At 43.6% G+C, this 26,370-nt stretch overlaps 1 protein-coding gene across 2 annotated transcripts in view; it reads left to right on the forward strand.

Annotated features, from left to right (window-relative positions):
- Window positions 1-26,370, forward strand: part of MPG (N-methylpurine DNA glycosylase) — a 110,555-nt gene that overhangs the window by 12,047 nt on the left and 72,138 nt on the right. For both annotated transcript variants that reach the window (XM_077448796.1, XM_077448797.1), the window contains exon 2: window positions 9,859-10,045. In XM_077448796.1, coding sequence (XP_077304922.1) covers window positions 9,860-10,045 — 186 coding nt within the window. In that variant the 5' untranslated portion in view covers window position 9,859. The remainder of the gene's footprint in view (window positions 1-9,858; window positions 10,046-26,370) is intronic.

The raw sequence follows: 26,370 nt of genomic DNA on the forward strand, positions 1-26,370 counted from the left end.
GCCTTCACTAGTGTTGCCTGGGCAAACCACCTTGGTGGTACAATTTTTCTAAGGTGCAGATATGTTTAGGCCTAAGTCCTAAGAGAGCCTAGATTTCCAAAGTGGGATTTTCCTCAACTTCCTGTCTGATGCTTGTTTTCACCTCTCTAAGCCCCTGTACACGCGGTCGGAGATTTCCACATCCAAATCCGTCGGATTTTGTGCATCAGATTTAGTCTGACTGATTGTGTCCGAAACTGTTGCATACACACGGTCGGACTAAGTTGACGAAAAATCCGATCTTTCAGAACGTGATGACGTAATTTCATTACGATGGGACTAGATACAGGCTAGTAGCCAATAGCTTTGATGTAGGAATTTGATCTGAGCATGCGTGGCACTTGGTCCGATCAAAATTCTCTACACATGATCGGATTACGTCCGACCGGCCCAGTTGGTCGGGAAATATTTCCAACATGTTGGAAAATTGGGTCCGACGGAGATTCGGACGGAATCAGTCCGATGCATACCACACACAGTCGGATTATCTGACGACACGGTCCGATAAGACGCATTCCGACGGATTCTCTGACCGTGTGTACGCGGCATTAGTCTATTTCGATCAAAGATTTCTTCATCAAGACAGAATTCCTTGTGGCCATTACATCAGCCAAGAGGGTTTCTGAAATCGGGGCCTACGGATACAAGAATACTTTCCTGACCTTTTATGAAGGCCAAGGGGTCCCGATTCTTACACTAGGCATTAGCCCTAAAGTGACCTTGGTGTTTCACCAAAACCAAGAAATTGTACTTTCCACTTTTAAGATGGCTGAGTGCAACAGGGCTCATGCTCCAAGGGAGCCCTGGCGTGTCAATGCTGGATGTTGGTGAGATGTTACAGGCTTATCTGCGGGCTACTGTCTCATTTAGAATCTTTGATCTTCTATTTGTTTCCTTTTCTGAAAAAAAAGGCTTCTACCAGGACCATCGCTGGCATGGATTGTGCATGCCATTGAACAGGCATATAAGGCAAAGGGCTTAGTTCCCCCAGAGGCAATGACTGCATACTCAACCAGAAGTTTGTCAACTTCCTAGGCAGCTTCTTGTCACATGCCACCAGAATGATCTGCTAGACTGTTTCCTGGTCTTCCATTAATACATTTATATTTTACTACTGCATTGTTATCTTCTGATAATTTTGGCCTTAGGCCTCATGCACACTGGACGTTTTTACAGCTGCTGTTTTTGGCTTTAGACACTTTTTCTGCAGTCAGTAAACTCCACAGCATGTTATCCTGTGTGTCCATTCACACAGGCTATTATCAGCAGTTTTTGGCAGGGGCATTTTCTAGCTGGAGAAAAAAAAAACACAGAACTAGTGGGTTTTAGGCCTCATGCATACTGGACGTTATAAAAAAAAAGCCAGTAGCATTAGCTGTAGAAAGCTATAGCTGTAAAAATTTGTTTTTCAGCGTTTTTGCAGTAGTGTTTTTCAGCGTTTTTTAGGTTTTTTTAACAACGTCATACTCCAACAAAAGCTTATGGCTCAAAAACACTGATAAATTTCAAATAGCCTTGTTTTTCAGCATTTCTTGGCATTTTTCAGCTTTTTTTTCAGCTTTTAGTTAGAGCATTTTTACAGCTGAAAAACTCCTCAAAACCCACTAGTTCTGGGTTCTTTTCCAGCCAGAAAAAGCCCCTGGCAAAAACTGCTCACAACAGCCTGTGTGTGCATGGACACAGACTAACATGCTGGGGAGTTTGCTGCCTGCAGAAAAAAAACATCTGAAGCCAAAACGTTAAAATAATGTTATAAAAACATCAGATGCTTTGCAGTGAGATTTTCAACATTTTTGCAATAGCATTTTTAGTGCTTATTAGCGTTTTTCCACGTTAGCGTTTTTTTTTTTTTTTTTTTTTTTAGAAAAACTTTTTTTTTTCTTTTTCCAATGGATCAAAAATGTTAAACGCTGGTGGGCGACCATTTTGAGCGCTTAACGATGGTTATCGGCGTTAGAGCGCTTTTACAGCTGAAAAACGTCTCTCAGAATCCACTAGTTTTGGGAGTCTTTAACTGCTCAAAAACGCCACTGCCCAAAACTGCTGATAACAGCCTATGTGTGCATGGACACATAGGACAAAATGATGGAGAGTTTAATGACTGTAGAAAAAACAACTGCTGTAAAAATGTCCAGCGTGCATGAGGCCTCAAAGTGGAATTCTAGTCTCACCCTAACTAAGCCTAAATCTACTCCCATCCCCATTCTAAAACTATTCTATCTACCCTATAAAGAAAAGCTGTCTATACTTGCCAATTCTGAAGCCGGTCCGGTCACATGACCATCTTCCAGCGCTGACTTCAGTGTAGAGGAGAGGCAGCGACAACAGCTGCAGAGACTGGGCAAGGATGTTCCCCATAGATTTAATATATATTATATAAAGTTAATATTACCTGATATAGTTTAGTTTTGGATAAAGTGGCAAGTGCTTAAAGTGGTTGTAAACCCTCCCCTACAACTTTGTCCCATGTAAATCAGCATAAAAAACCCTAATGAACATTGCTTGTAGATATCTCCTTACTTGCTTAGTGTTGTTGTAATCCTTTTTGTTCTTTAGAATGAAGTCACTGAGCATGCCCAGATCTCCCCTGATTTATGGCACACTCTCTATGTCTTATCTATCTGTTATCAGGACTTCCTACAGCACAACACTTAACTCCCAGGAGACTTCAGACTCATTCAGAGCTTCTTCCTACACACCATGTGACATGACATACAATGTAAACCTGGCCATTACTGCAGTCTTATCAGCTGAAGCTGATAAGACTGGCAAAGGGAAACATTAGACATCAGCACAAGTAAATACTATGAAATAAAACAAGTCAGCTATGAACAGGGAAACAGGGTTGCCATAGAAACGTTGGATTGAGAAGGAGGCTTGGTTAACAGTACAGGAAGTGCTCAGTGTAAGGGCAGAAATATACTCCACTGTGGACTCAGAAAACAATACTTAGGATGGCGCTGCCTAACCCCTGGAAACAAGTTTTTTTTTTAAAGTTTCTTTAAACAGTAAGTAATATGCGATTTGGGCTGGATTACAGTGGCTATAGTCCGATAATTACTTATTATAATGGACTAAATGAAGAGAAGCATCAGAGTGGGAGAGTTTACTTCCTCTTTAAAACTCCTGTCTAGTTTTCAATGCTGCCTTTATCTGTGCTAGGAAGATTCACCCTCTCATCTCCATTTGTTCTGGTGACCATTTTTATCAGGTCTGAAAATGAATCTAAACGTTTTTTCCCCTGTCAGCAGAAGAGAAATAGAGGGCAAATATACCAATGGGGAAACTTGTGGCAATAACAATTTAAAGCCCCATACACACTATCAGTTTTTCTGCTGAGTTTTTCCTTCAGATTTACCAAAACCATATAATATGACGTCAAACCTTAGGAGTTTCAATTTGTATGCAATCGGGCAGGCCCTTGTACTACATGGTTTTGGTAAACCTGAAGGAAAAAATCAGCAGAAAATCTGATAGTGTGTATGGGGCATAAGAGATTTTTCTCACTTTGGAGAAATATCCTCTTGCTCTTTGGGTCTATTTGACAGATATAGGGATTAATAGGGGATGTAATTATTCCCAAAAATTATGATTTTTTTTTTTTTGTTTTTACTTCACATATACTGTACAACGTACTTTAAAACTGTATCTGTGCATAAGGAGCAAATAGTTCTATACTAACATTTTAACCATACCTTTTTGTTAACATTTATTTCATGAAGCCTCATCCACATCATGGTGCAGAGAGGTCAGTTTTTGTGCACGTGTTCTGCAAAGGCTCAAAGAAAGTAATGGTTCTCTGTTTCCATGTTCACACCACAACGTGCAGATTTTTTCTGTGCAGGAATGTGTATGCAGTTCTCTGCACAGGATATAAAAAACTGACACTACATCAACATTGGTGTGAACAAGGTACATAACTGACGTTCATGAAAACTGATGTCAGCCTGCATAAAAACTCACTGGAACGTGCAGGAAAACTGATGGAAAGTGAAGTCTCTCAAAGTTCAATCTGCATAGTTTTCCCATCAGTTTTCACACACGTATAGTATGAACAAGCCTCGAATCTTCACAGTTCATCGTTTTGCTCTTGTTCCTATTCAGCAGTGCTTCAAATTACCAGAATAGTTTGTTTTTCTTTCAGTTTAATTGCAGATATTTGCATTTATTCAGACTTTTAGGCCTCATGCACACTGGACGTTATACTAACGTTATAAAAAAACGCCAGTAGCTTTGCAGTGAGGTTTTCAACGTTTTATTTTGCGTTTATTAGCGTTTTAAAAAAAATTTTAAGACAGTTTTTTTTTTTTTTTTTATATGAATCAAAAACGTTCAACGATGGTGAGTGTTTATCAGCGTTAGCATTTTTACACCTGAAAAACGTCTCTCAGAACCCACTAGTTTGGATTTTTTTTACTGCTCAAAAACGATAACAGCCTATGTGTGCATGGACACATAGGATAACATGATGGAGAGTTTAGTGACTGTAGAAGAAACCGTTTACAGCCAAAAACATCTGCTGTAAAAACGTCAAAAAACGTCCAGTGTGTATGAGGCCTAACAGTTTGTGGAGAGCTGGCTTTCTGTCAGTTAGAGATCTTTCTTTCTCATACATCAGGGGACACAGAGACTCAGTAATTACTGGTGGGTTATAGGGTATCACTAGGTGATTGGACACTGGCACACCCTAGACAGGAAGTTCAATCCCCCATATAACCCCTCCTCCTAGTGGAGGTACCTCAGTTTTTTCGCCAGTGTCTTAGGTGTTGGTCACAAGTAAAGATGTGCTGTGCTGAGCTCTGCTGGAATATCTTTACTGGGGCCAGCTATGCGACCGGATCCATTCAATGTGTCTTTTCCAGGCAGAATTGGATGGTACCCGGGCCTTGTGTCCGAAGAAACAAGGTTTTACCTGTAACGCTTCTCTTTTTAGAGAGCTGGACCCTGGCATCCAGTATTTGTTTTTTTCAGCCATATTCCTGGCAGGGTGCTATTGGAGCCCACCGTGAGAGGTGAAGATTGGGTCTGTTATTCAGACCCTGCAGCTGGCCTTAAAGCGGGAGTCCACCGGGACTCCGCGTTTTTTTTTTTTTTGTTTTTTTTTTAAAAGCCAGCAGCTACAAATACTGCAGCTGCTGACTTTTAAATAGTGACACTTACCTGTCCAGCGCGCCCGCGATGTCGGCACCCGAAGCCGATCGCTCGCTCGGCTGCCGGGTCCCGCCGCCATCTTGGGTATGGGAATCAGGAAATGGAGCCTTTCGGCTTCATTTCCCGGTTCCCTACTGCGCATGCGCGAGCCGCGCGGCGCAATCCGGACGGTCCCCGCTGCCTCTGGGAGCTGTGTGTTTCCCAGCAGGCAGCGGGGCACTTGCTGAAGGGGGCGGGCGCTTGCGGAACGGGGGCGTAACCTACGCTCGTTCCGCAGAGAGCTAGCCCGGAAGTGGGTGCAGTTACCTGGATTATCCAGGTAACTGCACCCCCTCCCCCCTGAAAGGTGCCGATTGTGGCGCCGGAGGGGGGGGGGGATTCCGATGAGCGGAGGTCCATTTTAGGGTGGACCTCCGCTTTAATCACATCTTCACTCAGTGGAAAAAAATGCACTAGGCCCCCCTCTGTCACCCAGGACCCTCAGAGTGAGGAACTCTGGGATAAAGGAGAGGAATGCCTCCTCAGAGGATCGGAAGGAAACTGATGATTCCACTTCTGAGGAATCTAGTGAAGAAGGGCCCTCTTCAGCTTCTCAGGATGAGAAAATGTTGGTGACATTCTGGAGATCCATGCGGCGTATCTAGCCCTAAAAGCCTGGACACTCAGGTTGCAGGGTTGCCCTTTCAGTATCCAGTCCCACAATGCGACAGCAGTGGCTTATATCAATCACCAAGGGGGCACCAAGAGTCGTGCAGCTCAGGAAGAAGTAAACCAGATCTTAATTTGGGCAGAAAGACATGTGCCATGCATATCAGCAGTCTTCATTCCGGGGGTAGAGAACTGGCAGGCGGACTACTTGAGCCGCCAGCAGTTAGTGCCAGGGGAATGGTCTCTCCACCCCGACGTCTTTTTGGCCATATGCCAGAAATGGGGGGGTTCCGGATGTAGATCTCTTTGCATCCAGGTTCAACAACAAGGCTTTATAAAAGGGATAACATGCCTTAATCCTCCAGTTAGGGCGCCTCTGATCCCCTGGGATTTGAATTTGGTTCTGTCAGCTTTACAGAAGCAGCCTTTTGAACCGATACATCAGATTCCCTTAGTTCTGTTGACAAGGAAATACATTTTTCTGGTGGGCATTTCTTCTGCCATAAGAGTATCATAATTAGCGGCCCTCTCTTGTAAAGAACCGTATCTGATAATGCACAAGGATAGAGTGGTGTTACGCCCTCATCCTAGTTTTCTACCGAAGGTGGTCTCAGGTTTTCATCTAAACCAAGATATTGTTCTGCCTTCCTTTTTTTCCAAATCCCTGTTCTACGGAAGAGCAGTCAAAGCCTATCTGGAAGCGACGGCTCAGGTTCGCAAATGGATGTTTTGTTCGGGTTGCCAGAGGGTCCTAAGAGAGGACAGGCAGCATCAAAATCTACCATTGCTAAATGGATTCGACAAGTAATTGTTCAAGCTTATGGTTTGAAGCAAAAGATTCCACCTTTTCAGATCAAGGCGCATTCCACTAGGGCTATTGGTGCTTCATGGGCGGTGCATGACCAGGCCTCCATGGCTCAAATCTGCAAGGCCGCAACCTGGTCATCAGTCCATACATTCACCAAATTTTATCAGGTGGATGTGAGAAGGCATGAGGACTTCGCCTTTGGGCGTAGTGTGCTGCAGGCAGCGGTACAGGGTCCTCAGGTCTGAGTACACCCTATGTTGTGTGGTTCCCCTCCCCTCAGATAGCATTGCTCTGGGACATCCCACGAGTAATTACCGAGTCTCTGTGTCCCGTGATGTATGAGAAAGAAAATAGGATTTTTATAACAGCTTACCTGTAAAATCCTTTTCTTTTGAGGTACATCACAGGACATAGAGGCCCCTCCCCTCTTCTAATACAAGTTTATATTGCTTTGCCACAAAACTGAGGTACCTCCTCTAGGAGGAGGGGTTATATGGGGGATTGAACTTCCTGTCTAGGGTGTGCCAGTGTCCAATCACCTAGTGATACCCTATGACCCACCAGTAATTACTGAGTCGCTGTGTCCCGTGATGTACCTCAAAAGAAAAGGATTTTACAGGTAAGCTGTTATAAAAATCCTATTTTTTCATTCACAAATTTCAAAATTTGTTCATGGATAAATTATGAGCTTTTTCTGAGACCAGCACATTAAATGGATTCAGTTAGAATTTAGAAAAATTAACATTTTTAGATTATTGATCAAGGATGTCTTTGTTTGCCATTAAATTTACTAATGGCAAACAAAGACATCCTTGATCAATAATCTAAAAATGTTAATTTTTCTAAATTCTAACTGAATCCATTTAATGTTACCCTATACCATCACTTCCTAGCCTGATTAAGTTTAGCACTATCATAAAAACAATGTCAGTGTCGGACAGGCTGAGAAAGAAAAAGCTGTACTTGGAGCATAGGGTTGCCACCTTTTCTTCAAGCCAAACCCGAACATTTTTACGGTGCATGGCAATTTTTTTGTAGTACACGCTATAGGATTGTAAAATACATTGGGTTACCCTAAAAGAGTAGTAATGAGGTGTGCTACAGTGAACAGTGGCTATAGCCAAATTGCAATAAAAGTGGGGGGACATAAAGGGGCATGATTAAATAAAACAAAAGCATTTAGTGTACCCATAAAATATGATTAGATTTATAAAAGAAATGTCAGTGAAAATAGCCTACTTTAAAAATGGACACTGTCAGTCAGTAGGGCAGTGGACAGTGTCGGTAGGGCAGTAATGGTGTCAGTAGAGCAGTGGACAGTGTCAATAGAGCAGTAAATGGTGTCAGTAGAGCAGTGGACAGTGTCAATAGAGCAGTAAATGGTGTCAGCAGGGCAGAGGACAGTGTCAGTAGAGTAAATGGTGTCAGCAGGGCAGAGGACAGTGTCAGCAGAGTAAATGGTGTCAGCAGGGCAGAGGACAGTGTCAGCAGAGTAAATGGTGTCAGCAAGGCAGAGGACAGTGTCAGTAGAGCAGTAAATGGTGTCAGTAGGGCAGTGGACAGTGTCAGCAGGGCAGAAGACAGTATCAGTAGAGTAAATGGTGTCAGCAGGGCAGAGGACAGTGTCAGCAGAGTAAATGGTGTCAGCAGGGCAGAGGACAGTGTCAGCAGAGTAAATGGTGTCAGCAAGGCAGAGGACAGTCTCAGTAGAGTAAATGGTGTCAGCAGGACAGAGGACAGTGTCAGAAGAGTAAATGGTGTCAGCAGGGCAGAGGACAGTGTCAGTAGAGTAAATGGTGTCAGCAGGGCAGTGGACGGTGTCAGTAGAGCAGTGGACGGTGTCACCCAGTGAGAACTGTATATATGCATGGTGTCTGGGGGGGTGGAGAACAGTATATATGGGGAGACTGTATATATGAATGGTGTATGGTGGGGGGAAGGGTGTATGTATAGTGTATGGTGGGGGGAGGGGTGTATGTATAGTGTATGGTGGTGGAGGGGGGTGTATGTATAGTGTATGGTGGGGGGAGGGGGGTGTATGTATAGTGTATGGTGGGGGGAGGAGAGGTGAGAGTACTTTGAAATCCTGACAATGAAAAAAAACTTACCTTACAAGCTTGGCTGCAGTCCCAGCGATCTCTGCACACATTCCAGAGCAGCAGGGGATGGGAAGGCTCCGTCCACCTCCTTGTCCCGTCTGCAGCCAGCCAGGGGATTCGAGGAGAGCGCCATGCAGGCTCCGCCTCTGCCTCTGTGTCCCGACTCCCGTCCGCACAGACAGCTGAGCAGAAATCAAGCAGTACTACGCCGCTGCGGACCCAAAATTGAGGAGACACGGCCGCACTGATAGCACAGGGAGCCACTGACGGGTCTGAAATGAATAATGTGCCCAGGTCTCAGGTGGTCAGAGACCCGAGCACATGTTTCAAAACCCGTACTGCCTGGGTGAATCCCGGACAGGTGGCAACCCTATTGGAGCACCATGACATTGCATCTGAGGCTGCTCCACTACATTTAGGGCTAGTTTACACTTGCTTCAAAACAAGGCTTCAGACAAACTTTATTCAAGCTCTCTGAATGCCAGTAAAAGCTCTTGTCACTAAATAAAATGGTTATCTTACAGTCCTGTTTACACCTTGCTTTTGCTTGGTGCTTTGGTGGAGCTTTGATGGGGCCTTGGTGAGGCTTCGAGCGAGCTTTGCCATAGACTTATATGGAGGCTTTGAAGCACTACTAAAGCTACATGGGATTATAATTTTTGAAGCGAAGCAAAAACTAGGTGTAAACAGGACTGTAAACTAACCATTTTATTTAGTGACAGGGGCTTTGACTAGCTTTCAGAAAGCTTTAACAAAGGGTTTCCAAGGCCTTGTTTTTGAAGCAAGTTTAAACTAGCTATTAATGTGTGTTAAAGCCAAAGCAAGTGTAAATGAGCCGATACTCAGACACCGTGCAGTTACCCTTTAAAAATGAAAACTAAAAGCTAAATCGGTTGTCATGCAATGCTGTTCCAGATTCTGTCTGCTCCAGTTTAGATAAATTGCCCTCGAACCTGCCAGTAATAAATTCTTTATGCATATTATCCCAATTATAATGCAAAAACTATCTGTCAAGCTTAAACTCCTTGTATTTGTTTTCTGATTTTGTAATTGGTTATTCATTTTTGTAATTGCTGCTTTTTCCTTTTTTTTTTTTTTTTCTTTTTCTTTTAGAATGGCTACAAAAAGAAAACAAATACAGACGTTAAAAAATCAAAAAATATTTATAGCAAGTGGTGAATCTACAATTCAGAGAGAACCTTCTACCGCTAGCAAATACTTCCTAAGTGAGAAAACTCGCCTTTCATCTGACTTTTACGAAAAGTCCTGCATTGATTTGGCTAAATCTTTCTTAGGACAGGTAATCACTTTCAGCAATTATAGGGGATGATTTATTTAAGGCAAATAGATTGTGTACAAGGGAATTTGCTTCAGAGCTTAGAAAATGAGGGGAAGCAGGGCCGGATTAACATAGGGGGCTATTGGAAATGCAGCTCCAGGCCCCTTTCTCAAGATAGGCCCATCTGCCCAAAAAAAAAAGGATTGACTTCGAGGATTGTAGCTCGGCGATCAGGAGTCACAGAGACCCCACAGGGTAGGTAGATAAAGACTCACTCCAGCACTGGTTAAAATATGGGGCTGCTATCATATATGGTTCCAGAGATACAGGGCTGCTTGCACAGCCTGTCATAAGCTATATACAGAGCGGCCAGTTTAAATACAAGCTGGAACACTCTGCAGCAGACTGAGAGGATGAACTCACAGTGCTTATAATAATTATTTGTATATTACTTATGATAAGTAAGGCCCATTCTGAGACTTCTCTCCTACATTTACTACAAGTCATCATTTTTTTTTATGCTATAAAATTACTCAGAAGAAAATGGTGGTCTTTGCAATGTTACACGATATTTGCGCAGCAATTTTTCAAACTTTTTTTTTGAAAGAAACTGGTTCATTCATAAAAAAACACTAAAGTTAGCACGGTTTTTTGTTATGCACTAAGCGATGCTTAGTACATAACAGGTTCTTATCCCTGCTCTCCATCCTGACATATTCTCCATAGCAGCTGTGGGAGATGGGAGGGGGGAAACCTGGCAGAGCTGGGGGGGTGGGCAGGAGCCAGTACAGGGTGACAGGAGAATGGCAGGGTAAAGGAGAACAGAACAGGGATCAGAGAAGCGCACAGTGGGGGGGGGGGGGGGGGAATCAGAGAAGAGCACGGGGGGGGTCAGAGAAGAGCACGGGGGGGATCAGAGAAGAGCACAGGGGGGACTGGAAAATAGCGCGGGGGGGCCAGAGAACAGTAAGGGGGCAGAGAAGTTGCTGGGAAGATCACAGAAGGGCGAGGAGAGAGCTGAGGGGCCCACGGGCAGCAGAAAAAAGCTGAAGAGAGGCGGCATACAGAGAAACCAATGTCCTCCATGTTCTTCCTGCAGCTGCCGAATGCCCACTTTTCCTGCTCTCCCTCCTACAGGCATTCAATGGCTGCAGGAAAAACATGGAAGGCATTGGTTCCTCTGTATGCCGCCCCTCCTCTTAGGCTGGGTCGCAATGGTGACCACTGTAGTTATGTCCCTGCAGTGAAGTAAAGAAAAAAAAAGTTCTGGCAGAATGAAGGAGCAATGAGGAATGCATGGAATTCTGGCAGGATTCTGAGGCTGAGACAGTTGCAGACTAGAGCATATAGAGGGTTAAGAAGACTGTGAGTGTAGTGAGAGCTGGACAAGCAAGGAGAGAGAAGAAAAGTGCTGGGTGTGAGGAGTTATCAGTGTGCAAGTGATGCTGGGAAGATTACCATACTTCATTTTACTTTCTACAAAGCACATACCGGTGTTCTGCCATATAGCGTCTGGCCATCTAGAAGTGTTCGCCCCGTACTGCGCAGGTGCAGCACGGAGCAGAAGGAGATTCGGAGGATCTCAGAAGATGAACGGCACCTACGCCCTGAGTTGAGGTGCAAGCCCCACCATTCAAGTGGACATAGGGCTGCACATACTAAAGGGCCCCTCGGGGGATCGCTTTGCTCGACACGCTTCGGGCACGGCCTCACTGCGCTGTGCTCTTTATTGTTACTCTATGTTCACTTGGATGGTGGGGCGAGAACCTGGACTCACGGCGCAGGCGCCGTTCATCTTTGGCTATTTTTGGAATCTGTGTGTCCTGTGTACTGCACATGCGCAGTACACAGTGGGCGCTATCCGATGGGGGACAGTATGTTATAGTACACCGGTCATACAGAAGCACTGGGCAGTGGTACTCAGAGATAGGAGAGGATCACATTGCACTGCACTGCACAGTGACAGAAGACAGGAGCAGGAATGGGGTCAGATGTCAGAATCCTCCCACATGCAGGGACTTCTATCACAGAGTTGAGTGATGGGAGGAGGGGAGCAAGCTCCACAGCCTGTGCCTCCGATAAATCTGTACACTGGCTGCACTTAACATACTGTACAGGAGCAATTCAGAGCGAGATGTCAGGAGGTGGAGCTGGGAGGGAAAGCCGCTCTGCACAGTTTCCCCCCACAAAGCACGGCAGCACTCCAGAACGATACCCCTTAATGGGCTGCAGCCCGCCCCATTTTCGGCGACATTTTCAGCAAGAATTTTCTTTCGGCAAGTTGCCGAAAAGGCAATTTTCGTCCGATATGTTTCGGCGGCCGAAATTTCAGTGCATCCCTAGTATTTATTATCTGTGCAGTGAAAAACTGTCTCATATTGAATACAGCAATTGATAAATACATTAAAGACCATTTTTTTCTCTTTTGGGGAGAGGGGGTTAGACACTTTGTTGTCTGCCACCCCACAATATAGGTACTGACGTGACGTCGTCCCCTGTATGTGTCCCGTGTGGACAAGAGATGTGTAGTTGATGCCTTCTTACACAGGGAGGGTATTCGGCTAGATACGGATGTTTTCAGATAGAGGCTAGAGTGGGGGTTGTGGGTGGGAGGGAGGATGGGTAGTGTGGTAGTGTATTAAGGGGGGTCTGTTTTGGGCTGTTTTGGGTTTCTTCCCTTTTTTCTTTCTCTCCCCTTTCTCTTGCTTTTCCTTTCTTGCTTTTCTCTTCGAGAACTGGTCTATTACTCTATGGAGGGTACTATAATAATTAGTGATCCAATAGGTATAGTCTGTCTTCATAGGATACTGGATACCGGTGACAAGTAAAATAAAGGTGATGTCCTAGGATGGAATCAATCTAATTCCATAATCCAGCAATAGTATATGTTTGCAGGAAACACATCTGGGGAATGAGGAGGATATATTGTTTGGTAGATATAGGTGCCAATATCATGCCACCTATTCTACACACCTCTGAGGAGTGAGCATTTTGATTTCTAGCTCCCTTTGTTTTTCATGCAAACAGTGTATTAACCACTAGAGATCCACGCTATAGCCGAATGACGGCTACAGCGCGGACCTGCTTTGCCGGGACGACGTCAATAGAGGGGCGCGCGGCGCGCTCTGTGATCAGCGAGTCTATGAGACTCGCCTGATCACGGATCGGAGCAAGGGGTCGATCCCGACCCCTTACCACGTGATCAGCTGTCAACCAATGACAGCTGATCATGTGACACAACAGAGCCGGTAGTCGGCTATTTTTCCTCAGCGCGAGGAGAAAAAAAAAGCCGATCACCGGTGGCCGTGATCGGGACATTAGTCCCGATCACGGCCAGCTTATCAGTGCCTACCTGCCCCCTGCCAGTGCCACCTAAATAATAAAAAAGTGCCACCTATCAGTGCCCACAGTGCCACCTATCAGTGCCCACAATCTGCCTCAACAACAGTGCTGCACCCCAGTGCCGCCCAGCAGTGCCACCTATCAGTGGCCATCAGTCCCATCTATCAGTGGTACCTATCAGTGCCCCTTAGTGCCACCCATCAGTGCCACCCATCAGTGCCATCTTATCTGTGCCCATCAGTGCTGCCTTATCTGTGCCTATCGGTGCCGCCTTAACTGTGCCTATCGGTGCCGCCTTAACTGTGCCTATCAGTGCCCACCAGTGCAGCCTATCAGTGCCCACCAGTGCCGCCTCATCAGCGCATTTCAATGAAAGAGAAAAATGACCTGTTTGCAACATTTTATAACAAACTATGAAACCAGATATTTATTTTTTTTTTGCATCTTTTTTTGTTTGTTTAGCAAAAAATAAAACTCCCAGCTGTAATTAAATACCACCAAAAGAAATCTCTATTTGTGGGGAAAAAAATGATAAAAATTTCATTTGGGTACAGTGTTATATGGCCGTGCAATTGTCATTCAAAGTGCATCAGCGCTGAAAGCTGAAAATTGGTCTGGGCAGGAGGGGGGTTTAAGTGCCCAGTAAGCAAGTGGTTAAAGACCCTGATGGTCGTTATTTAATGCTTTTTTGTACCTTAAATGCTAAATTGTTCTTTTTAGTGAATGTCTATATCCCACCTTCATATGAGGATGATGTACTAAAAAAAAAAAGTCTTTAAAAAAATGGCACAATGGTCAGATCTACCAATCTTAATGGGGATTTTAACAATATATTAAATGAGGAGGAAGATAGACAGAGTAATATAAAGATGAAGGGGAGAAGAAGTATAACAAGAGTGGCTAGCCAAATACAGTAGATGGGATTAGTAGATGTGTGGAGATTTAGACATCCAGTAAGTAGAGAATACTCGTGCCTTTCAAATACTTATGGGTCACTATCAACAATTGACCTGGCCTTGGGGAATGGGAGTTTTCTCCCGTGGCTAAGGTCAATTCAGTATAAGCTGAGGGGACTCTCTGATCATTCTCCTTTGATTCTGTCTCTGGAAATAGGGGAACAATTGTCTCCTCCACCATGGAAAGTTAATCCTCAGTGGCTGTCCATGATTCCAGAGCAGAATTGAATAGAATTACTGTTGTTAGGATTCTTTAGCGATAATAAGAACTCGGCCGACATACGAGGCCTGATAATTAAAGAAATATCCAAACCTAAGATATCAACAAGACAACGAGAGGAAGAAGTAATGCAAAGAGTTAATTAAGTGGAACAGGAGTTTATATTAGACCCTAGGAAGATAGACATTTAGCCTGGCAGGAAGCTCAGAAGATATATAGAAATGTATCCTTAGTAAAAGCAGAGAACAGTAGATTTCTTCAGAGTCAAAAGCATTATAAAACAAGGGAGCAGGTAGGACATATGTTGGCTATGATGGCACGTAATCAAGATGGCCCGTCAGGCATAGCTGCTATTAAAGCTATAAATGGTGCAGTTGTATATGATACAAATAGTATACAGAATACATTTGTGGATTTTTATACCCTGCTTTATGAATCTGGGACTTTAAATTTAATCAAAGTAAACAATTTTTAGATGAACAAGATATACCTAAATTGACATTAAAGGGGTTGTAAAGGGAATTAAAAAAAAAGAAAAAAAAAACATGTTATACTTACCTCCACTGTGCAGCTCGTTTTGCACAGAGCGGCCCCTAACCTGGTCTTCTGGGGTCCCTCGGCGGCTGTCTCGGCTCCCCCCCGCAAGTACTTCTCACGTTCATGCGAGCTCCATCGCATGGTGAGAAGCACTTGCGGGCGCGCTCCCGTGATACAGCCAGCGGCTATAGCCGCTCACTGTATCACTCGGCCTTGCCCCGGCTCGACACGTCATTGGATGTGATTGACAGCAGCACGGGCCAATGGCTGCGCTGCTTTCAATCCATCCACTCTAGCCAATCAACGGCCAAGCTGAGCCGCGAAGAGGATGTCAGAGGCGAGCGCGGGACTGTCGAGGGGTCAGGTAAATTAAACGGGAGGGGCTGGGGCCACCGGCACTGCCAGGTGTTTTTTCACCTTAAAGCGGAGGTCCACCCTAAAGTGGAGCTTCCGCTCATTGGAACCCTCCCCCCCTCCGGCGCCACAATTGGCACCTTTCAGGGGGGAGGGGGGTGCAGGTACCTGTACAGTACAGGTATCTGCACCCACTTCCGGCGTAGATTTTGCAGAAGCTACGCCCCTTTCCGCAGAATCTACGCCCCTTTCTGAAGGTCCCCCGCTGCCTTCTGGGAAACACACGGATCCCAGAGACAGCGGGGACCATCCTTATTGCGCATGCGCAGTAGGGAACCGGGAAATGAAGCCGCAAGGCTCCACTTCCTGATTCCCATACCCAAGATGGCGGCGGCAGCACCCGAGAGATGATCGAGAGATCGGCTTCGGGTGCCGACATTGCGGGCGCGCTGGGCGGGTAAGTGTCATTATTTTAAAAGTCAGCAGCTGCAGTATTTGTAGCTGCTGGCTTTTAAAAAAAAAAAAAAAAAAACAGCGGACTCCCGCTTTAATGCATAGAATGCATTAAGGTGAAAAAATGTTTACCTTTACCACCCCTTAAAAAGAATGAGAACTTCTGGATAAAGTTATAACCCTGGTAGAGCTGGAAGAAGCAGTGGTTCAAACTCAAAATAATAAGGCTCCAGGAATGGATGTATTGCCTGCCGAGATGTATCAAAAATATGGCCATATTCTACTCCCAGAACTTCTTGAAGTTTTAAATGAGGCATATACTACACAGGAACTCCCCAAATCCATGAGGAAACAATAATAGTAATTTTAAAACCAGGCACAATGCACTAAAATCAGAATCATACCACACTATTTCTCTCCTTATTTCAGACGTTAAGACCTTAGCTAGGGTTCTTGCAGACTTTTTTAAAATATGCAGCTACCTATGGATAACGAAGAAACTGGTGCCATATTGTACCTGGATGCCCAGAAGGCTTTTGATATGGTGGAATGGGAATATTTGTGGACGGTATTAAATGCTTTTCGTTATAGGTCCAGGATTTTTATCATGGTTGAAACTGCTGTATAAAGATCCCAAGGCAAGGTTGAGAATTAATAACGGGGTTATTTACAAAAGGCAAATCCACTTTGTACTACAAGTGCAAAGTGCACTTGGAATTGCACTTGGAAGTGCATTCGCTGTAAATCTGAAGGGTAGATCTAAAATGAGGGGAAGCTCTGCTAATTTTATTATCCAGTGATGTGCAGGCTAAAATGCTGTTTTTATTTTCCTTGCATGTCCCCCTTGGATCTACAGCGACTGCCCTTCCAAGTGCACTTGCAGTGCAATTTCAAGTGCACTTTGCACTTGTAGTGCAAAGTGGATTTGCCTTTCATAAATAACTCCCAATGCCACCATTTTCAGGAGGGACCAGACAAGCTGCCCTCTGTCCCCATTACTGTTTGACTTGGCAATAGAACCTTTGGCTATGGCCATAAGACACTCAGAAGGTGGGTTTCGATGCTCAGGAAGGGAAGAAAAAAATTACTCTATGTGCGGACGATGCTCTTATTTTTCTTATTTCTACATCTGGGCAGCTCTCTGGGTTTTGTATTAATTGGGAGAAATCAATATTGATACAGTTAGATGATACGGATATCTCTTTACCAGATCAAACCATGCAAATTCAAATAAAACATACAGTTGAATATTTGGGGATTGAGGTAACTCGTAACATAAAGGATTATGTTGATTTGAATCTTAAACCATTATTGCTTAGGTTTAGGGATAAGTGTCGGAGTTGGTGTAAACTCCCACTTACAGTGATTGGCAGAGCAAGTCTCATTAAAATGATTTGGACTCCAGTTACTATATATCCTTCATAATTCTCCCATTTGGATACTACTGTATTGGTTTAGGAAGGTTGAATCTCTCTCTTCCGAGAACTTACAGTGCCTTGCGAAAGTATTCGGCCCCCTTGAACTTTTCAACCTTTTGCCACATTTCAGGCTTCAAACATACAGATATAAAATGTTTATTTTTTGTGAAGAATGACCAACAAGTGGGACACAATTGTGAAGTGGAACGAAATCTATTGGATTTTTGAAACTTTTTTAACTAATAAAAAAATGAAAAGTGGGGCGTGCAAAATTATTCGGCCCCCTTGCGTTAATACTTTGTAGAGCCAAATTTTGCTGCGATTACAGCTGCAAGTCGCTTGGGGTATGTCTCTATCAGTTTTGCACATCGAGAGACTGAAATTCTTGCCCATTCTTAGTTGCAAAACAGCTCGAGCTCAGTGAGGTTGGATGGAGAGCGTTTGTGAACAGCAGTTTTCAGCTCTTTCCACAGATTCTCGATTGGATTCAGGTCTGGACTTTGACTTGGCCATTCTAATACCTGTATACGTTTATTTGTGAACCATTCCTTTGTAGATTTTGCTGTATGTTTGGGATCATTGTCTTGTTGGAAGATAAATCTCCGTCCCAGTTTCAGGTCTTTTGCAGACTCCAACAGGTTTTCATCCAGAATGGTCCTGTATTTGGCTGCATCCATCTTCCCCTCAATTTTAACCATCTTCCCTGTCCCTGCTGAAGAAAAGCAGGCCCAAACCATGATGCTGCCACCACCATGTTTGACAGTGGGGATGGTTTGTTGAGGGTGATGAGCTGTGTTGCTTTTACGCCAAACATATAGTTTTGCATTGTGGGCAAAAAGTTAGATTTTTGGTTTCATATGACCAGAGCACCTTCTTCCACATGTTTGGTGTGTCTCCCAGGTGGCTTGTGGCAAACTTTAGATGAGACTTTTTATGGATATCTTTGAGAAATGGCTTTCTTCTTGCCACTCTTCCATAAAGGCCAGATTTGTGCAGTGTACGACTGATTGTTGTCCTATGGACAGACTCTCCCACCTCAGCTGTAGTTCTCTGCAGTTCATCCAGAGTGATCATGGGCCTCTTGGCTGCATCTCTGATCAGTCTTCTCCTTGTCTAAGCTGAAAGTTTAGAGGGAAGGCCAGGTCTTGGTAGATTTGCAGTGGTCTGATACTCCTTCCATTTCAAAATTATCGCTTGCACAGTGCTCCTTAGGATGTTTAAAGCTTGAGAAATCTTTTTGTATCCAAATCCGGCTTTAAACTTCTCCACAACAGTATTACGGACCTGCCTGGTGTGTTCCTTGGTCTTCATGATAGTCTCAGGGTTCTGTTGAAAGAGCAGAGAGTATCACAGAGAAGGTGCATTTATACAGAGACTTGATTACACACAGGTGGATTCTCTTTATCACCATCAGTCATTTAGGACAACATTGGATCATTCAGAGATCCTCGCTGAACTTCCACTTCACAATTGTGTCCCGCTTGTTGGTGATTCTTCACAACAAATTTAAATTGTATATCTTTATGTTTGAAGCCTGAAATGTGGCAAAAGGTTGAAAAGTTCAAGGGGGCACTGTATATGGTGGAAAAAACAATCCTGTATACATTTGACCAGCTTAATGTTGGCTAAAGACACAGGGGAGACTTGCTATTCCATATGTCAAGTTATTTTTTAGCCTCACAATTACAGCAATTTTTTGGCTGGACGGAGGGCCTGCTATTACCGCTATGTAGGCAATACACATTGATCTCCTTGTTGGAGACAAAAAATCTCCAAAGCGATAGAGTTTCTGACAGGTAAACTTTTTGATAAATGAACAAAGAAATGAAAAATATTACTAATATTACAAGTTATACATGCCATACCCCAATTTGGAATAATGCAAATTGTGTGGAATTGCAGAAACTAGAAGGGTTCGAGCTATGGCAAAAACATGGGTTGAGATATTTGGAGCAACTGTTTTGGAATGATAGTTTAAAATCCTTTACTCAAATAACGGATGAATTTGGAATTCCAAGGCAGAGGTTTTTCCAGTATCTGCAGCTCAGGCCCGCTCTTTTGAATTTAAATGTAATCATTCTAAAATAATATCATTATTAACCACTTCCCACCCGGCCAATGTACATATACGGCCGGGTGGGAGCCGCCTCCTTCTGACTGGACGTTCAGGAACGTCCTTCAGAAGGAGGGGGATCGCGCGGGCGCGATCCCGATGCGCTCGTGTCAACCGGACATGGCGCATCTCGGATCGGCAGGAGGGCTCTGTGATTGGCCCTCCTGATCACATGACAGCCGTGTCCAATCATGGCCATCATGTGATGTAAACAAACAGCCGGTTGCTAGGCAATCGGCTCTCCTCTCCTCACACGGAAGTCGTCGCTGAGGAGAGCAGATCGCTGCAGGCGGCTGGTGATCAGTTAATATGAGCTGTTTTTACAGCTTTTTACTCACTGATCACTAGTCTAGTATAAACCTACAGTGTAAACACACATGTCACCACAATACACGTCACCACACATGTCCCCAAATAAAAAAAACATGTCCCCAAATAAAAAAATACATGTCCCCCACATATGTCCCACTAAAATCACATGTTCCAATGATTATCTGCACACATATGTACGTGATCACCTGCACACATATGTACATGATCATTTGCGTCCATATGTCTGTGATCACACAAACCAATTATTATACACTTAACAGAATTTTTTTTACCAAAAACATGTAGCAGAATACATTTTGGCTTAAATTTATGACAAAATTTGATTTTAAAATAGAAAAAAGAAAATATTGTTTTTTTTCCCAAATTTCGCTTATATTGCAAAAAATAAAAAACTGAGTCGTGAATAAATACCACCAAAATAAAGCTCTATTTGTGCAAACAAAATTATAAAAATTTCATTTGGGTACAGCGTAGCATGATCGCGCAATTGTCATTGAAATTGCGAGAGCGTTGAAAGCTGAAAATTGGGCTGGGAAGGAAGGGGGCGAAAGTGCCCTGTATTGTAGTGGTTAAAGGATAAAGGGCATAAGCAAGGTCTTATATCATGACTCCATAGGGTATTGTATAATAAGTTTAAAGAATCTGTGGATATTCTCTCAAAGGCTCAGTGGGAACGAGATCTCTGACAGTTGTCAGATGACCACTGGATAATGGCTCTGTCCGTGGTCCCAAAAGTATCATTGTCAACTACGCAAAAACGAACGCAATTATTAATTTTACATAGGTCGCATTATACTCCTGAGAAAATTATTTAACCACTTCAGCCCCGGAAGGTTTTATCCCCTTCCTGACCAGAGCACTTTTTACAATTTGGCACTGCACTGTTTTAACTGGTAATTGCATGGTCATGCAATGCTGTACCCAAATTAAATTTGCGTCCTCTTTTTTTTTTTTTTTTTTTCACAAATAGAGCTTTCTTTTGGTGGTATATGATCACCTCTGCGTTTTTTTATTTTTTGCGATATAAACGAAAATACAGAAAAATTTGGAAAAAAAAGATTTTCTACATTTTGTTTATAAAAAAAAAAATACAATAAACTCAATTTTAATCATACATTTAGGCCAAAAGGCATTCAGTCGCATGTCTTGTGTAATAAAACAAAATCAATAAGCATATATTGGTTTGCGCAAAAGTTATAGCGTCTACAAACTAGGGTACATTTTCTGGAATTTACTCAACTTTTAGTTTGACTGCCTATCTAATTTCTTGAGGTTCTAAAATGGCAGGGCAGTACAACCCCCCCCCCCCCCAATGACCCCATTTTGGAAAGTAGACACCCCAATGAATTTGCTGAAAGGCTTGTTGAGCACACTTAATATTTAATTTTTTTGTCATGAGTGATTGATAAATGACAAAAAATAAAATAAAAATTACACAAACTTGTCACTGAAATGATACAATGCTCCAACATGCCATGGACAAATGTGAAATGACACCCCAAAATACGTTCTGCTGCTTCTCCGGAGTACGGGGATACCACATGTGGGACTTTTGGCAGTCTAGCCGTGTACAGGACCATGAAAACCAAGCAACATCTTCAGGCTTTCTAAGGGTGTAAATTCTTGATTTCACTCCTCACTACCTATCACAGTTTCTGAGACCATGAAATGCCCAGACAGCACAAACCAGCCCCCCCCCCTCCAAATGACCCCATTTTGGAAAGTAGACACCCCAAGCTATTTGCTGAGAGGCATGTTGAGTATTTTGCAGATCTCGCTTTTTGTCACAAAGTTTTGAAAATTTAAAAGAGAAAAACATGAAATGTTTCCTTTCTTCATTTTCAAAAACAAATGAGAGCTGCAAAATACTCACCATGCCTCTTAGCAAATACCTTGGTGTGTCTACTTTCCAAAATGGGGTCATTTGGGGGGGGTTGTGCTATCTGGACATTTCAGGGCCTCCGTTTTTTTTTAATATATATAATTATTATTTATTTTGCTTATTTTATTTTTACACTGTTCCTTTCATTTTTTTATTTTCTTATCATTTTTATTGTTATCACAGGGAATGTAAATATCCCCTATGATAGCAATAGGTAGTGACAGGTACTCCTTCTTTTTTTTTTTTTAAACTGGGTCTATTAGATTCTAGATCTATCCTCTGCCCTCAAAGCATCTGACCACACCAAGATCGGGATAAGATAATTTCCCAATGGCCCTGTTTATATTTAGCAAAACTGAACTAATGAAATGCTTGTAGCTTCAGTTTTTTTAGGCCATAGAGATGATTGGAGGCGTTCTCAGGTTCCCCCGGTGGGACAGGAGAGCCCGAGAAAACCATGGAATGTGGTTTTACTGCTTGTAAAAGCAGTATAGCGGCTAATTAGCCACTAGGATTGCTTTTACATGAAAGCTGACCGCTGGCTGAAGAGAGCGATACCAAGATGATACCTAAACCTGCAGGCATCATTCTGGTAGAACCACTAAAAGTCTAGCAAGCATACCAGTACGATGTTACTGGTCCTTGTTGGGCATATAATGTAATGTTCATTTTTTTTTTTTTTTCATGCAGCCTGTGGGCCGAACAAAAAAGCGATTGATCAGTGGGTATGCCCACCATTTAGAATGCCACTCTGCATCCACCCACTTCTAATGATGGGCATACATGCAGCTTTTTTTTTTAAACTGTGGTGGTGAAATCACCTCCTACAGCACTGAAGTTGCTGATTTATGTATCGTGAGAGCAAATGCTGTTGCTGTCAAGATAAATAAATCAGTGCTGCAGCTGAATGGCATACCTGGTAACAATAAAACACAGTAAACGGTAACGTATAAAAGAATTACATGTCTGAAAAGAAAACATGATAAAACAAAGTAACAATAAAACATTGCAGTTAAAAAATACAGTAAAAAAGAGCAGAACAATAGAGAGAGAATAGAGAAAGAATAAAACAACAACTATTTTGGGGTTTTTTATTTTATATTTTTTCTTTTTGTTTACACTTTTATTTGTAACGGTTCCAGGTTTGGGTCTCTAAAAATGCGATGGCATCTTTGGAGACACTGTGAAAATGTGTCCTACTCTATGCAGTGCTGTACCCCACGCTATTACTCCCATTAGTGTGTGGTAGCGTTTGAAACATTCACCGATGCAGAGACCAGGTTGGTCAGGACAGGAGAGACAACAATAGCGCGGGTGTCATGCCTAAATCCGCGCTTGCTACAGACATCATCATCTTTGGGATGTTCGATTGGTAGGGATACCAGGGAGGACATACAGAAAATGCCTCCCATGCAGCCGGCTCACTGTTTTTACATTGGGAAGTTGGGCCACAGCGCCTTCTGGAAACAGAAGGGCTGTGACCTCTTCCTGGAATTTAAGGAAGGATCTAGTTCACCCTGAAGCTTTGTATAGCACATAAGCGTTTAGCAGAGCCAATTGGAATAAGTATACAGACACTTTTTTGTACCAGTGTTTAGCCTTACGGGCAATTAAATACAGCGCCATCAACTGGTAGTTGAGGTCCACCCTTCCCAAAGGTTGAATTCGTGGACACAGAGGGGTTTCTCCACAACATGAGTCGCCGTTTCAATTGGGACTATTGTGTCTGCGTGAAGGGAGGACAGAACAAAAACATTTTTATTATCCCTCCACTTCACAACAAGCAAATTACATCTCAAGCAGGTCCCCCCCCCCCCCCCCTTCCAGTCTAAGACGGGAATCTACAAGCCGCTGGGGTAAGCCCCGGCAATTAGATCACACAGTGCCACATGTGCCAATTCCATGATCAAACAAGTGACTAAAAAGTGGCACGCTTGTGTAATAATTGTTCACATACAAGTGGTACCCCTTTCTGAATAAGGGTCACATCAAGTCCCACACAATCTTACCAGCGCTCGCTATTTAGTCTGGGCAGTTCTCCAGCTCTATGTAAACATCTCTTCCCTCGTAAACTATAAAACTATATGTATAGCCTGTTGCCCTGTCACAGAGCTTATACATCTTGACCCCATTAACTGGCACGCTTGCTGGGAAGATACTGTTTGAATGGCAAGCGGCCAGAAAATTTAATCAGGGACTCATCAACGCAGACAACTTGATCGGGAGTAAACAAGACTGCAAAATGTTGGTTGAAGTCTTTTACGAGGGGCCGAATTTTGTAGAGTCAATCGTATCATTGAAATGCATGAACTGCAAGATCTGCCCGTACCGTGTCCTGGTTAAGGAGGCAGAGAACATGGTCATATGGTGAATTGGGTCAGTGGACCAATATGACCGCAACTCACTTTTTTTTTTTCTTTTTTTTTCTTTTTTTTTTTAGTTATGCCCATGAGGAGGGATAGCCCCAGGAAGGTCTAAAATTCGGAGACCATAATAGGTCTCCAATCTCTGGCAAGGGTCAACTGGTGATTAGCAGCGATGAATTGACCAGCATACAAATTGCTTTGGTCCACAAGAGATCGTCAGTGAAAAACAGCGAATAAAAATCAAGTGACGTAAAATCAACTGTTTCCACCTGAATTCCAGGTTTGCCATTGAATGGGGGAAGTACGGGTGCTGCAGAAGTGGTGGGCTCCCAATTTGGATTGGCAAATGCAGCAGGAAGGGCACTGGGTGGGCAAATGGGCCTGTTTTTGTCTTCTTGGTGGCTGTGGGACACTACTTGTGCTAGCCACCTCACCAGCTTGAACTGCAGTTATGGGACTCGCCACGTCATCAAGTGCTACTGCAGTGCTGGATGTACAACCAGGATGTACTAGGCCACTGGTGCTTGCCAGTTCACCAGAAGGATACACTAGTACTTGCTCTCTGCTCCCATACGAGAACCCTGCATTTCTTGCACCTCAACAACAGCAGAAGAACGGGGCCAGGTACGCCTGGCCTTGGCAGGGACCACTACTCTGTCGTCAGAGCTATCTGTCAGGGTGCTGCTGCTGTCTACAAGATCGTATTCTGAGCCTGAATCTGACAGATCTGTGACTTCCTCTTCACTCTCATCTGCCATTCTCAGAAACGTGTAGGCCTCTTCACTAGTGTACCTTCGATTGCACATTTTGGCCCATAAATTTACTGGTACAACTAGTGAGCCTCACAGGAAAAAAGGCACCTGACTGTCAGCGACTACTTCAAACGCTACCAAAAAAACTGTTAGTGTTCGTAGGGATCAGGCCTGACTCTGTGAATGCTGCAGTTATGTGTTTTAGTGTTTTCTAAGTGACAGTGATCTATTGATACTGCACTTGGGTTGGCTGGGCTAGGCTGGGCGGAGGGGCTAAACGCAGGTGCTAGCAGGTATCTGGGTTGATCCCGCTAACACTGCATTTTTGGGAACCCTAAACTACTGGGGACGCAAGTATAGATCTCATCAGATCAAAGATATTTATCCGTTCAGACACTATACTACTAGGGGAGGTGTATGGTGCGTGCGTGGGTGTTGGCACTACTGGCACTAATCTGACGCTGCCTGGGGCAACGCAGACCCTAACTGACGCTAAAACCTAACTGATATGACCCGTAGGGTGATCAGGGGGTTAAACCTTTATTTAGTTAATAACTAACTAACCAACATCACCTGTAACACTAATATGGTGATCACTGGTGACAGGGGGTGATCAAGGGGTTAAACCTTTATTGGGGGGTTAGGGGGGTACCCTAAAGCTACTTGGGCCTACCACTAACTGCCCTAATGCTGATTACTATCACAAATGACACCAGTAAGGTGATCGGTGAAAAATCTGACAACTGCACTGGGTGACACTGACAGGGAGTGAAGGGGTTAACTGGGGGGCTATTAGGGGGTGACGAGTGTGACCTACGTGTACTGGTGTTAGTGTAGTGTTCATGCAACTTACTGTGAGATGTCTCCTCTCCTCTCTCTGGAATGAAAACCGTTCCATGAGAGGAGATGACGTCGCTTCCCCTGCATGTGTTTACAATTACAGGAAGGAGAAGGTTTTCATTTGCCAGAACCGATCAGCAGGTCCAGGCCATAAATCATTGGCCTGGACCTGAAGATTGATTGGTTCTGAGTCAAATCCGATGGTCACGAGCAAGGCGGGGGGTGCGTTGGTACCAGATTTCGTGCAGCAGTGCCATTGTGCCTCAGAAAATGTACGCGTCATGGTTGGGAACTAATTAAATGGAAACGTAAAGATTCCCCTGTTTGTCCCCGATGTAGGGGAGGCCCGCCACACTTAATACATATGTTATGGAGATGTCCCAAACTCCACCGATATTGGCAGGGTATAATTAAGACTATTAATGGTCTGTTTGGAATTAAATTGCCATTAGACCCTGGAATTTGTTTGTTAAATATAATGGAGGAATCTAACTATCTGGAGTGTGCTTATATTCCAATGGTAAGAAGTCTGTTTCAAGCACAGAAGCTAATAGCACAAAAATGGCTTTCCGTATACCCACCAACAGTGGAGGAATGGAGAATGCAAATAAAAGAAACCCTTTTAAAAGAGAATTATATTCTTTTGCTTCAAGGTTGCCAAGGGAAATTTTGAGACTATTTGGAGAAGATGGTTAGATGTTTTAGGCCCTGATTTGGAAGGAGCTTAATATTGAGTGAGTGAATATGGTTTATTAAATGTGATGTGTATCAAGGTTCTAT

The sequence above is a fragment of the Lithobates pipiens genome, unplaced genomic scaffold (genome assembly GCF_037356315.1).
Source record: "Lithobates pipiens isolate NorthernLeopardFrog02 unplaced genomic scaffold, aLitPip1_a1.2 Scaffold_22, whole genome shotgun sequence".
Lineage (NCBI taxonomy): Eukaryota > Metazoa > Chordata > Amphibia > Anura > Ranidae > Lithobates > Lithobates pipiens.